The sequence below is a fragment of the Aptenodytes forsteri genome, unplaced genomic scaffold (assembly GCF_000699145.1).
Source record: "Aptenodytes forsteri isolate BGI_AS27 unplaced genomic scaffold, ASM69914v1 Scaffold410, whole genome shotgun sequence".
NCBI lineage: Eukaryota > Metazoa > Chordata > Aves > Sphenisciformes > Spheniscidae > Aptenodytes > Aptenodytes forsteri.
In genome coordinates this window covers 747,923-761,985 of record NW_008793958.1, presented here as the reverse complement: position 1 = coordinate 761,985, position 14,063 = coordinate 747,923, and the positions used below count along the sequence as shown (strand labels likewise).

Below are 14,063 nucleotides of genomic sequence, written 5' to 3'. Positions count from 1 at the left end.
ATACATGTAATTTAATTTTTTTTTCACATGAAGCCATTGTTTATAAGGAAAAAAACCTATTAATTTATGGCATCAGCTCAATTAAATTTGCTGCTGTCCTGGAAAAAAGTTGGGTTATATTTAATATACCACTATTGGGCTCTATTTTTTACCTTCCAGCTATTTTCAAGGAAGACTGCTGTATGTAACAACAAATACACTCATGATGTAAAAAACAGTCAAACCTCGTTGTTCTGAAAGGAATATAGACCATACCATATTCAAAGGCAGCCTGGCAGATGACAAATGTTTTTTTCCCTGTGTAATTATCATGAAACTCACAGCAGGCCAAATTCTCTGTTCGTGTATATTAGCACAACTCCACAGGTTTCAGTGGAGCTGTATCAAACTTACAGTAAAAGAGAAGTTGGCCTAGCATCCCATATTTAGAGCAGCCTGATGCATCACTGGACTAAGAGCTGCCTCCACGGAGATGCTGAGTAATCTGTGTCTGACTCAGGGAAGCCTTAAACACACACATTAGTCACGCTAAAACAATAGGACTATTCATGCTTAAGGTTAAGCAAACACTTCAATGTTTAACTGGCAAAGAGCCAGAATGCTCAGCTTCTGTAGGACTTCTTGTAGGACTGCCCTCTAAATTACTGTTACACTAATATAATTTCACTGACATCATGCGAGTACATAGCTACAAATTATTAAAGTAGGTAGCATCAGTTAATGTTCACGGCATTTTAAAAGTCTAAATCAGCTTTTGAAAAAATTGTACTATGAAAACAAACAAATACCATAGCAAGTAATAGGATGTAACTCATCACATAAAGCTGAAAATTGATCAATATTATGTTTGGAAAGAAAAGTGCTGTTGCACAAAACAGCCATCCTCTTGTGTTAAATCAATGACAGCGACTACGTTGGAAAAGACTTTTTTTTTCAGGTTTTCTCATTCAGGCAAGGAATTTACAGGATAGATTACTAACGACAGATCAAATATTCAGCTATCTCATTGGGATAAGTCTTTTATTACACCAATAATGCTGCTAGGCATAACTTTTATTACAGGTAATTTCCAGTACAAAAGTAGTATCTTTTGGGAAAACTAACTATTTAACAATGCAATCAAGGAACAGGTTCTGGTTCTTAATGTCACACACAGGTAATCTGAGTATAGAAAGTACAGACCTGCAGGAAGTCTGTACTTCCCACATAGACAAGAGTTACCTATAGGTAATTACCTATAAAATTACCAGTTTTTAAAATGATGAATAATAACAACCAGTGCCCAGTAACTATATTTATCTCTGCATTTGAAAGCAACAGTTTAGTAACTGTTTAAAATGAAATTAAAAGATGTCATTTTTTTTAAATGTTGATATTCTATGCCCCTTATTCCTGGAAAAAAGATAAATTTAGGCATATACAAAATACATAATAAGAGTTTGATGGTGAGCGTTTATGTAGATGGCACGTTTATAGAGATATCACAGCTACAGACATCCAGCATGTATCATTAACGCAGACTAGTCATTTAACTGAGAAAGAAATATTACACAAAGTTGCTTGATATTAGAATATGCCGATATAAAATCACAGAAGGTGAAGGAAATGTCATCCTCTAGGAAAAGGTTATGTGAACAATAGAGAGAGGCAAATTTAAAAATATTAAGTTATTAGTACACCTGTAGATTAGCCAGAAATTCCTTTATGAAACAAATTATGGTGCATAATAGCAACTAAAGCCAGAGACCCAGCTGTTTACCTGCACCATGAATAAAGCCTACATTAAGGACAGCTCTCACTGCTTGCAAAGCATACAGTGTTCCTCTTTAAAGAACACGTTTTATCTCAAACTGCTATTAATCATTTAAATGCAGCGTAACCGAAAGGCAGACACTCCCGGCTGCCCACTGGCTAGCCCAGGTAATGGAAGAGAGAAAAATTTGTGTCCAAATTCAATAGTAGAAGCTTCTGCTCTTATAAAAGGAAAACAAAAGTCACGGGACAAAAAAAGTAAGATCTTCATTTTCAAATAAAACTACACTCCAGGCACTAGTTCCTGTTAAACTGACGGAAGTTCAGTACAACTGCTTAGGGACAAGAAGTTGTAGATCAGCACTGTGAAACCAAGGAATTGACACTTCCCAAACTTCATGTAGAAAATTACATTAATCTCTTTGTTTTTCTACATGGGTGGTCTTGGGAATCTAAGCTTCCTGATTTACTGAATATTTGTGTATACTCTACAAAATTTCCCAGGTATGAAAGATGGAAAATATTCAGTTCTATTTAATTTAATAGACGCTACAAACAATAACTGAGCAACAAAGAAATTTGCTGATATACAATTAAGAATGCATTACAAATAAATTTTAAAAATATAAATAAGTAAAATAATTTGTTGTAGCAGGTACATTTCAAGCTTCTGAAAATAATCCTGAAACTTGATATTCTTTTCCTAAAACGTATATTCCACAGATTAATATTTATGGCCATATATAGTATAGTATAGTAGTCTTGAGAAATTGTCACTATTTTTAATATTTTTCCTAAGTAATTCACATCCTCCAGTTCACGCAGTTAAACATACGCTATTTAGAATTCAGCACTATTCACATTAAAGTCACTAGAGAAAGTTTTAATCTAATGACAATGGGAAAAGGACAGCACCCACAAAACCCCTGAACATTATGTAGATAGCTATTTATTCCTCTTTCCATCTTCGTATCACTCATTTTCAGGATGAGCTTCCAGTTCATATAAGCGTTCTTATACGTTCTCGAAACCAATAATAACAAAAAAATGTGGAACGTTTTTAAAACCTCCATAATAAGTGTCTAATTAAATGCGAACTGATCTGCCCATCTTTTTAAAACATCTTCCCATCTAAAGCAGTATATCCTCGGTGCTCCCAAATGCCAGGCTAAAAAGCACGTTCAGCACATAAAGTTCTAAATGTACTTCTTTTTCTTCCTAATTTAAATATTTAGAATTTGCTGAATGAACATCTTGCTGATTTGAATATATCGTCAAATGCTTCAGTACAGAGGGACTATGTTTGAGAGACCGCTTTTGTGAAATACATGAATTAAATTTGTTTTATGATTTATAGTCATGATGTCTTATAATTAAGCTCAGGAAAACAGATCAAACACTTTCATGTTGGAATTGAAACTAGCTATCTAAAGAAGCAATTTAAAAGTAATGCTTCTTTGGCTTGTCAGCTCAAATTAGTGAAAGCCAAAATGGCTTAATCATATACTCATAGAAAGCCAATTTAGCCTTATTTTTCACCAAATATAGAGCTCTGAACAGGAAGAGGACAGATAAGCTACTAACTGAGTTAATTAAAGGCTGTCAGGCATGCTATTTCTGCTGTCTTGGACAACTGGCAAAAAGAAGACTTACAAAAGAATCAAAGCCAACATTTTAAATTACCTGAAGTTACACCTCTACATTGGTATTTAGATATCTAGATGGGTCTGCCATGATTTTTTCACCACAGGGCTAACCAACCTCTTCCCCTTCACAAGCAGATCAGTAAAGGTGAGCAACCTCTCTCAAATGAAGATCAATTTAACCTGAGTGTTAAATAGAACTTCAGAGGGTTAACTTGGCACATCGCATTTTGAACATTTCAGTGAAAACCTTCAGGGACTGTTCTTTATTCCACTGAATGTAGGCAGCTACATTGCACAACTAATCATTTCTTTAAAATGCAGAATTTAATTAATGAAGATGAAACGACTGAAATGCCACTTACTGAACAGAACTGAATTTGCAATTAATACTGACTAGAATCTTACCCACAACTTGTCTTAAAATGGTTTTAGACCAGGCTTTCCTGAGCCACTCACCCTATTTTTCAGGATCTAATACTGAATTTGCATGCTTGGTGGTTATTTTGAAGAATATACAGCAGTATACAAAAACATGATTTGTATATTCTAATAATCATACGCAATTCATATTCACAAATAAAGAAAAGCATAAAATTATCTGAATGCTTCTAATTGTTATCTTACGTAGTCCATATATGAATTTAAAGGCTTAGGTTCAATTAAATGGTGCTTCTGAAAAAAACATAAAACCTGTGTATTTTCAAAAGTCTTCCCAAACCTGAATATCTGAAACTACTGAAATCACACTATACATGAAGATAGCTCATAATAATGGCAAAAAAATAATTCATAGATAAAACTTATGTATGCTCTTGTAAATATGCTCTGATATTTCATATTTCTGCCAAAGCTGAAACATTCATTTTCATTCTTTATTTCTTGGGTTTTCCTGAAATTGTAGGCAATTGAACAATGTTCTGAAAAATTACAATAAGTATTTGGGAAGCAACTGAATTTGAAGAAGCTGTATTTTATCCTATTCCATTGGTAACTGCAGAATAACGTATGACCTCATAATAATGTAAACCGAAAATTCTTTTAATTACTCAGTCACTTATATTATCCTGAAAAGTTTACAACAACTCTTTGACGCAGACTGCACTACCTTTGCTGATCAGTTTAGACAGGTTAATAAGTACTACTGCTAGAAACCTCATCTCACATGATCATAGATACCTCTCATTTTCGGTAGCTTCTTGTAAAGCTTCAAGCTCATTTTTCAAATATTCTTCATGCTTGCTAAGAATTACATAGGTGGGCTTCCAGCTGTGGAGAAAGTAGAAAAAAAGAAAGCATATAAGTGGTCTTTCCTAATAGAAAGCCATTCAGAAACAAAGACATCAAGTTACTTTAGCTAGTTTACTCGAACCAATAATTTACTTAATGTTTTGAAAGTCAAACATAAATGGGTTTAGTACAGAAAGTTTTACATGCATACATTTATTGTCTTAAGATTTTAAAGCTGCAAATTCAAGAAAATACATATATCTAGGATTAACAAAGATTATAAAGCACTTCTTAAGGAATAAATAGAGTGAGCTTCACAAATTTTTGGAGCATAATGCTAAGCAATTAGGCATCTAAATCCACATATTAGGCACTCAAAACAGCCCCATCAGCGAATCCTTTAGATATGTACGATCTTCTTGTTGGAGATGCACATGGCTTCGTTCTCATCAATATCACCAGAACAGCCCCATCAGCGAATCCTTTAGATATGTACGATCTTCTTGTTGGAGATGCACACAGCTTCGTTCTCATCAATATCACCAGCACCTATCTCAGACCTAAATGCAAGCAGCAGTCAGAAACTCAGTATTTCCTCCATTTGCTAAGCAAGTCCTGCTCAGATAACAGCCAGAAAGAGATGCTGTCTTTCAGTACAATAGCCCAGACACTGGGAGCACTGACCTGGCAGTTTGGAGTCACAGGTCCACATACCACCTCTTACTGACTAGATTTGAACTCAAATTCGGTCCCCACAGGAAAACACGCCAGCTAATAGTTAATAATAAACTAACGGCAGATGAGAACTGAACTTCAGTTGCTGTCAAATAACATTCTTTTCCACCTCTAAGTCATCATCCACATATATTTTCATATTCCATGCAGTTGGTATCTGGCTATACAGTGTGTCTACATTGTTAAATGCACCTATTCCAGAAACCTGTCTCCAGACAAAAGGTGCTGAGTGGCTTGTACCCAGCTCATAACTAGATTCCTCTAGAGCAAACTGATGGGTCCGCATTCTGTAATGCTTAGCCTGGATCTCATGTGGCTCCCCTATGGCCCTGAAACACAGTTAATCCAATTTTTGTTGTTCTTCTCATTTCAGGAGCCTCCTATAACATAAAAGCTATGATGCGGCCCACCAAAGTGATTTTCTTACAGCAGGATGCTGTAGGTCGTACTGAAAGCACAGCAACTTCAGGAAATACATGAAGGGCTTACGACTAGTAAACTAACAGTACTTTCTCAACATCCAGGTATTAGAGATGCCTCTTCCTTGGATGTGGGAACTCTACAAAAACAGGCAGATAAACTCTCTGATTCGAGTGAAATTCAGATGTGATCTTTAGGAGAGGCATATAATGGGTCTTTAAAAAGAAAACATCCTGCCTGAAAAAAGATGGTGTAAAGAGCATGAGCCTGGATGTCTCCTACCCTCCCAGCTGAGGAGCTACCAGAAAAGACATCTTCAGAGAAAGTTGTAACTGAGCAAATGGCCAGGATCTTGCTCAGTTAGAGATGGTGAGAAACAAATTCAGAAACCTCTGGTGCATGGACCCTCCAAACAGCGAGTAATACCTTAATAAGACTTAACACATACCAAAGTGTTGTGAGGTGAGGGAAAGAGCAGAAAAATGACTTAAGTCTGCTGAGCTAAATAGGTATATGTGCTACTGACAAACACTGCTCTCATTCAGAGAGAATAATCTCTGTAATGACAGGTTATCAACAGGCAACTTCTGAGATACTGGGAGCTGAGATTCAGATGGTGGCTGAATCATCGGAACAGGCTGGGCTAGAGTAGGACAGAGATCCTATTTCTGATGAAAAAAAAGTCACATTCTCCCTCCAAGGGAACCTTCTACAGAAAAAATTAGTACACCCTCTAGATCACTTTAAGTCAGGGCTTAAAGTGATCTATAAATTCAGCTTTTGTCCAGAATACAAGCCACCCTAAGGCAACACAAACACCTACAATGAAGTTTGTCTGAGTGGAACTATCTGTCCTAGGAGATGTACACACAAAACTCAACTTTAGGAACACATACGTAGATTCTATCAAAGCTAAACATTGAAGAAATAGAAGAAGGAAAAATCCATAAGGACTGAAGAGACTGAGCGAATCTGGAACAGCAGAGATGCAGTTACATTTAAAGAGTTACATCAACAAGGAGGAGGGGAGAAATGGCAATACAGAACAAGGCTGCAATTGAACAAATCATTCTTTACTGGACAGGTGAGAGCAACTGAGGACGTATAGTTCACTTTGCGTATTCATGAGTAGGGTAAGTAAAGGGCATTTTTTGGATGTGAGTATGCCCTATGGTTCAAAACTGGTGCAATCACACAAAGCATGAATGTGCATTTGGACAATCGCTCCAAAGGTGGAATAAAATAGAGGCTTCAGTAACAGCTAACTTAATGCAATTTCCATCAAGGAAATAAATAAAGAACAAAGACCTGACAATTAATTTGCTGAACTGAAGTCCAATAACCTTGAACAAAAAATAATGTGCTCCAGGTGGTGAGACAACACAACATATAGTCAACATTTGTAACAGCAGTAAAGTCTGTCAACAAACAAGCTGAATGAGAAATTGCAGCATCCATTCAGGAAATTTAGCACTATTGGCACAAACTGTTTGACACCACTGGTGATTAAAAATATAATTACAAAGTGCTACTTCACCATATCTACTGCAAATTCAGCAGAAAGCTGGATTTTTAAAGGATCAGATTTTTAAAAAGATAGAAACCAACAGTACTTATATAAAAGTGTACTGGCACACAAGCACTGTGATCTTCTTCTAAAACTCCATGCCTTTCATTGGAGGGGAAAAAAATAAAGCAATGAAAATGTCACAGAGCTTTTATTAATCAAAGTACAAACCATGTTGTGCATTACATTTTGTGTTCACATCTATACTGCAGACATGCAAAAAACACATAGTACAAGAACGCTGTTTGTAACAGAACAAGGTATACAGGATTCAAGCAGCTCATCTGCTAGTTTGTTAAACGCATCACTGTTTCACAGAGGTTCTTGGTAGCTATCACATTTATTTGTCCTTCCTTTCATCAGCTAGGGTACAAAAAAATCTTTATCCACACTCATCAGAAAGCAAAAATATCCTGTAGTTTAGCTAGTGGGACAAGACAACAGTTTATTTTCCAAATTAGCAACATTCTGAGTTCATCTAGCTTTTTTTTTTTATTTCCGTGAAATCTCACCATCCTTGAACCCAAATTTAGAAAATAGAAGAGAAACAACAAAATTGGAATAGGTTCCATCAGCAGTATTTCACCACTTCTTATTGTTCTGGTATCAACATTTCTAGTTTGAATCATTCAGGAAACTAAATATTGGAAAAATGTCATCACTTGTCTAAAAAGATGTATTTCATTTTGGTCATTTTGTGCCTTCAGTTCTTTGTTATATAGGCCAATATGGATTTATTTAGAAAACACAGTAGTATCCCGATACACCTGTCTCATATATCCTATTTTCTGTCGACTTGTTGAATATAAGAATCCCATATTTTGTTCCAAGTCTTCAAACATACTTCAATATACAAGGTCTAGTAATCCAGACAAAAAGTTGCTTCTTTGAGAGCTCTGTTAAGCATTACTGGCCATTAGTCAGCTATGAGGGTGATTGTGACTCCAAAACAGTATTTGAATTTACAAAATCAACATTAAAGTCATGTCCAGTAGATATGGAGTGTCAACTGGAATAAATTTTAGAAGTTTAAGACCATTCTACTACATAAGTGCTCTGACTGTCTGATCTTATAGCTAGGGCTTGTTTATCGCAGTTTTCAGTATGTCATTAAATGACATTTTCAATAATTTAAGACACAAAGTCTCTACTCTTCTGCAAGCATTGTCCTTCTATGAATACATGTATTCATTAATGAGTCACTTTTCATTTTCAGTCTCTTTACACTAATGCCATTAATTATTCTTTGTAGGACCTGAGCCAAAACCTATTGAATTCAATAATTAAAATTTAGATCAGATCCCTAGTTCTACCCTTAATTTTTTATTTCTTTATTTGCATCACTTAACACTTTGTGATTTGCAAACAGATTTGCAACTTCAAAAGATGTCAAAGGAAGTAATCTGAATGGTTTCAGATTACAAAAGTGTTCATTTTATACTGCATTGGAGGCAAGAATATAATGTAAAGGAAAACGAGAATCTTCTTGTCAAGGTCAAATCTTTTCCTAACTCTTTTTATGATAAAGCTACAAATCAGTATGGTATGGCAATTGATTCAAACAGCTAGCCACTATACCCACTTCATTCACTAGTGATTCCATTCTTTCTTCAGTTTTCAGATAGTTCAAAATAAACCTAGAAAAGACCCTGATGCTATCTTTACTTCCCTTTTTATTCTTAGAAACACCCACATTCTCCATTCACATCCTAAAAAAAAAAAAAATTCAAATATGTTATAGACATTTTTATTCAAGTACTTATCTTTAGGTATAGAATTGCAAGAAAACAGAACGGATAGAATTTGCTAACAAATCATCACTTCAACTGCCAAGGAACTAGACAGATTGTGGAGAGATGAACACTGTGATGAAGAGACAGGATTATATCATGTGGGCCAAACTCTCTGTATTGTCAAATACAGATTTGCCTTTTTAGCTGTCCTTGCAAACACCTGAGACTTTCATTTTTAAAAATTAGACATTCCATGTCAGTAAGAAAAAAAAGCCAAATTCTTGCTTGAGACACTTCTAATTACTAAGACTCAAAAGTGATCTGCATTTAAAACTTGCACTAATAATCTCATAGAAAAATTTATATGAAGAAAACTGAACCGCACCTCATTGCATTCATCAAAACAGTGTGCCTAGAACAATTTTGCAGTCTGCAGTAAAAATTATACCAAAATCTGCTAGTAGCAGTACACACATATCTGTATGTAGAGGCGGTTATGAGACATCTTAGGAGACAATATGTATAGAACAAAAAGTAATGTGAAACATCTTGTGAAGAAAGAATAGAAAGATGCTTCAATTTCAGGAAGCCCAACTCAGGATTAAACAAAGAACATCATAATGGAGCCTTATTGTCACTGATAGTTATTAACTTTTTTTTAGTTTTAAAAAACCCAACTTTTTTGAACAGTATTCTTAATAATGTTCAAATTTGACAGAACTCAGATGCACCCAAATATGGAAAAAACATGTTTCTATTACCTTACTACTTGAACACTTCGGCATGCTGCAAAGACCTTAGTACCCGTGATCTCTGAAAACTGTTGATTCTAATAAAAAACTAAAACAAACTTAAATGCAGTCTGTTTTTCAATAATTTACTTTTTCAAGGGATGGATAATACTGCAATTTTTGTACCTGATGATTTACAGCTTGAAAAAAATAGGAGAATACTGAAGTTTTCTTTAACATCACTCCTGTCTGAACACACACATACATATTTTTACACTACTTCCTCACTGACTTTCTTAACGCCATCTATAACTCAAAGTTCAGGCTATATTATACTTACACATTACAGCTCTCCTTACTACTCGCATTTTGCTTGTGCAAATCAGCAATTGCATCATTGCTGTTACTTATGTTTTCCTGCAACCTAGCGATTTCATTCTTTTTTTCTGTTATTTTTACAGTATACACTGAAATTAAAAATAAATATAAAAAAGTAAGCATATGTATTTTCAACATATCCATGAAATAAAAAGTTTACATTCAGAATGATTCAAAATTTATTCCAAAATACTTAATCCTGGTAGTGCCAGATGAGTGGGCAGCCTGCAATTAAGCAAAGCAACAACAAAGTGAGTCAAAAACTTAAGGAGTTTCAGCTGTGTGGTGAGTACCTTAATTATCACCTAATATTGTGAGATTGACTTTGGAAGAAAAAAATGAGTTGTGCTGTTTGTGCACCCCAGCCTATATAAAACTGAAGTAACTATTAGTGGTAGAAATCAAAGCACTCTTAACAGTTAGAGCTGACCCTTCTTTTTTTTGCTGCCCACAGCATCTGCAGATACTAGAAGTAGTATACAAGGAAACCAGAGTGTAAGCCACTTTGCCCTCAGTAATGCTTGCAACTGGGGAAACTGACTGGAGTACAAAAGTTGCTTGAGATAAAAGGTCTCTTTCAAACATTTGTTTTCTTTTACAGAAGTCCAGAAACACAAATGTTTTGAATGGGAAAGCTGACTACAAGAAGGGGAAAATAAAAACATCACTAAGGGCATATAAACAAAATATTACTAGAAACAGAGAAAATAAAAAGGGGATTTACTCAAGGTGGGAATGTGTAATGTATGACAAATTAATATAGGAGACAGGTTGATTATGAAAAACAAGCATTATAACAACAAATCCTCAAGCACTACGGTATTTGCGGAGATTCTTAAGGCAGACTCTTAATTCTGCCTTTTCTAACAGCAGACAGCTGACAACATTTTCTGAATGAGTGGTTAGTAGAGAATCCATATCATTGAGCATGATCAGTGTTCTCTTGCACAAGTAAAAGCTGTGACAGCTATTGTGCACGCTTACATTACAATGCAATGAACACAACTAGGTGCACATTTTTTTTCTGTGCTGCTTATTTCTTATTTCTTCATACAAAGTTTCAGATTTATTAGTGCCAAATCATCCTTTGCCGTCACTGCTGCCCTGATGCGCTATATGCCAAAGGTGGTGGCCCTAAACAGAAGTCAATTACAGACATCCTGCCCTCCTCATCTACTTAACCGGGAAGGGCATCTTACTTATGCGAGATGTGTCTTGAGTTGTTTGAATTACTGCTCTAGAACTTCAGGTCATCCTGAAGTTTGGGTCTGGTTTTGCAGTACTTGCTATATATTCACTTTGAACGCCTGCTCATTTATACCAGAAAAAAAACACTTCTCAGAGAGAAACATCAGTCAGTGAAAAGCGAAAGATTCTCAATGTATTTTAGTATCTTGAGTTATCCTGAATATCTTCAGTATCTTAATATTTTCAATATCTTCAGTCAGCAACTTGCCTTCACTTAGCATGAAGCATAACTATTGGACAACTGACAAATGTGTCATTTCTGTAAAAAAAACAGGTGTATTTGGAAGTATCCTGCAGATGACATTTTGAGATTTACCAAGACATAACATAACTGTATTAACAAAATACCTATTACATAAGCAAAGCCATACACTTAACATTTCATTTAGTATTTTCCATAGATGAGCACTTCTGTGACAAGTGTGAGTTGCCCTACTCACCCTTTGCTTTCGCAAGGACCTTGTGGATGAGATCCATCTCACCCAACTTTACAATGCAAGCATCTACTTCAGAACTAGACACCCATGGCTCCAGCCACACTCAGCAGAGGCAATGGACATTTTTTAAAGCTTACGTTATCTAACCTACTTTAAACTCTTTCTTCAGGATGAGACAAATCACACCATAAAAGTGCCTACTTCCCTCCACTGCTTATAAAGGGACTCTAGCCGAAAAGCCTGATGAATCTCACACTAAAAGTCCGAGGCTGAATGCTACAACTGTTCCTCTGCCAAGTAATACTCACACAGAGACAAAATTAAATTAGTTGCACTATTGCTGGGTAAGTTTTTGAAGGTTTTAACCCAAATTTTTAAAAGTCTGAGTGTTGGTTGTGAGTTCACACATATTTAGATATCTCTGAACTGAACACACAAATAGCTATGCCATGTTACTACACAGCCTTTGGATTTTCCCTAAAAGCATGCTCATTTATGGTAAGCTTGCATAAACGTTAAGAAAAGGCTCAATTATGTGACTGAAGAGTTAAAAGAGACAACGTTCTAGGTGTACCAGATTTAGTGTTACAGATGTTTTAATGTTTAAGATGCTTCAATTTAATATTGATAATCTTCTTAATGAATAAGTACTTGCTTTGACGTATCAGTCAAGATTATCGGAAATGTTGCCATCAAGGGGAACACCAGTCAGACCAGAACTCTCTCTTGTTCTTTTTTCTGAAGATTATGAGCTTCAATTTCTACCTATGAAGTACCAGTGATGAGCACAGATGTCATTAGATTGTCTAAAGAATGGTTTCTCTACCACAACCATTCTCGTGAGTGAGTGATACCACATAGTAGCATGGTAAAAAAAAAATCAGTCCAGACCTAAGTCCGTAATATTATGCTGTCTGTTAGTCCCGGGAAAAAATAATTTGATGTGGAGCAAGACTTTCTCATTGGGTTTACTGTTTTGAATTTCAAATAAAATCATCAGCTGCTTGATTGCAGAAAAGAAGAACCAGGCTTGAGTAGGTAGTAGCAACTGAGAGAACTTTCATTATTATAAGAAAACAGAAAGAGAGAAGAAGCAGTGAGGCAGAGGTCCAAATCTGGAAAGAACAAAAAACATGAAGAAAGAAAGGGAGGCAAGTGGCAGATGTATTGAGCAAGCACAGCTGAATCAAAGAACTGCCAGTGACTGTGAGGAGCTACAGAGTAAGAGCAGGAAATGGCGCAGCATGAAACTGGCTGTCCATGAGACAGCTGAACAGCATTAGCTGAAAGTCGCAAGCAAAAGCAAAGTCTGCTAGGGAGAATGAGCAAGTATTGATGGCAAAAGATGAGGTAGGGTGAGAGCAGGACACGGGACAGCTTTCATTATTCGGCTTGCTTCCGCCCCTGAAACACAGACCATGTACCAGGACTAATGAAACAAAAGCAGTGTGTTCAATGTCTAATAAAATGATAATTTATCACTACTCACAATTTATCTGTTGATTCACATGTTCCTTAGCATAAGAAGTTTGTTCTAGCTGGAAAACTAAGAAGAAAATAAACAACTTTTCATATAAGATATACATATATATACACATATACATATATGAGTTGAGCTGTCAAACAAATGGATGCTGTGCAGCATTAATTGCACAAACACTGATTAACAAAGATTTTAACAAAATATCTAAATAGCAATTTTACTAGTAAATAGCTGTTAATACCGCTCTCCATAACCTCACAGCTAACAAAACATTATGTAGGCAAACATCAAAACCTTAATATTATAAATTTCTTTGAAGTTAATATAACAGTTTAAAGCAGAAAACATCACTATATGTACTGCATTAGTAATTATTAATTAAAAAATATATTATATAATGACCTACCAAACTCGAGCAGAAGTTTGTCTAAGTTGTTCAAAAGCCTGTCACTCATTGTGTAAACTACAAAAGAAAAATGCAATTCAAGGATTTACACAGTCAAAAGCTTTACAGATACAATAAACAAGTCAAAATCGCAAGACAATACTATGCATTTTAAGATAAAAGGGAGAAAAAAAGCTTTAACTGCATTTGAATTAATATCTAAATGACTTTAATAGAATCAAATTTCTCACTGATAGTGGTAATGGACACATTGAAAGTCTAAATCACAGTTAGGAAAAAAGGAGGTGTATCATTTAGGTA

The 14,063-nt window shown here is 35.4% G+C and overlaps 1 protein-coding gene across 1 annotated transcript in view; it reads right to left on the bottom strand.

Annotated features, from left to right (window-relative positions):
* The window catches only part of CUNH14orf39 (chromosome unknown C14orf39 homolog), a 30,789-nt gene extending 16,977 nt beyond the window's left edge, over window positions 1-13,812 (bottom strand). Inside the window, exons 1-4 of the mRNA XM_009284077.1 lie at window positions 13,764-13,812; window positions 13,364-13,420; window positions 10,152-10,278; window positions 4,575-4,664 (exon numbers count right to left, since the gene is read on the bottom strand). Of these exons, the coding sequence (XP_009282352.1) occupies window positions 4,575-4,664; window positions 10,152-10,278; window positions 13,364-13,420; window positions 13,764-13,812 (323 nt within the window). The remainder of the gene's footprint in view (window positions 1-4,574; window positions 4,665-10,151; window positions 10,279-13,363; window positions 13,421-13,763) is intronic.
* Window positions 13,813-14,063: the final 251 nt, after the last annotated feature.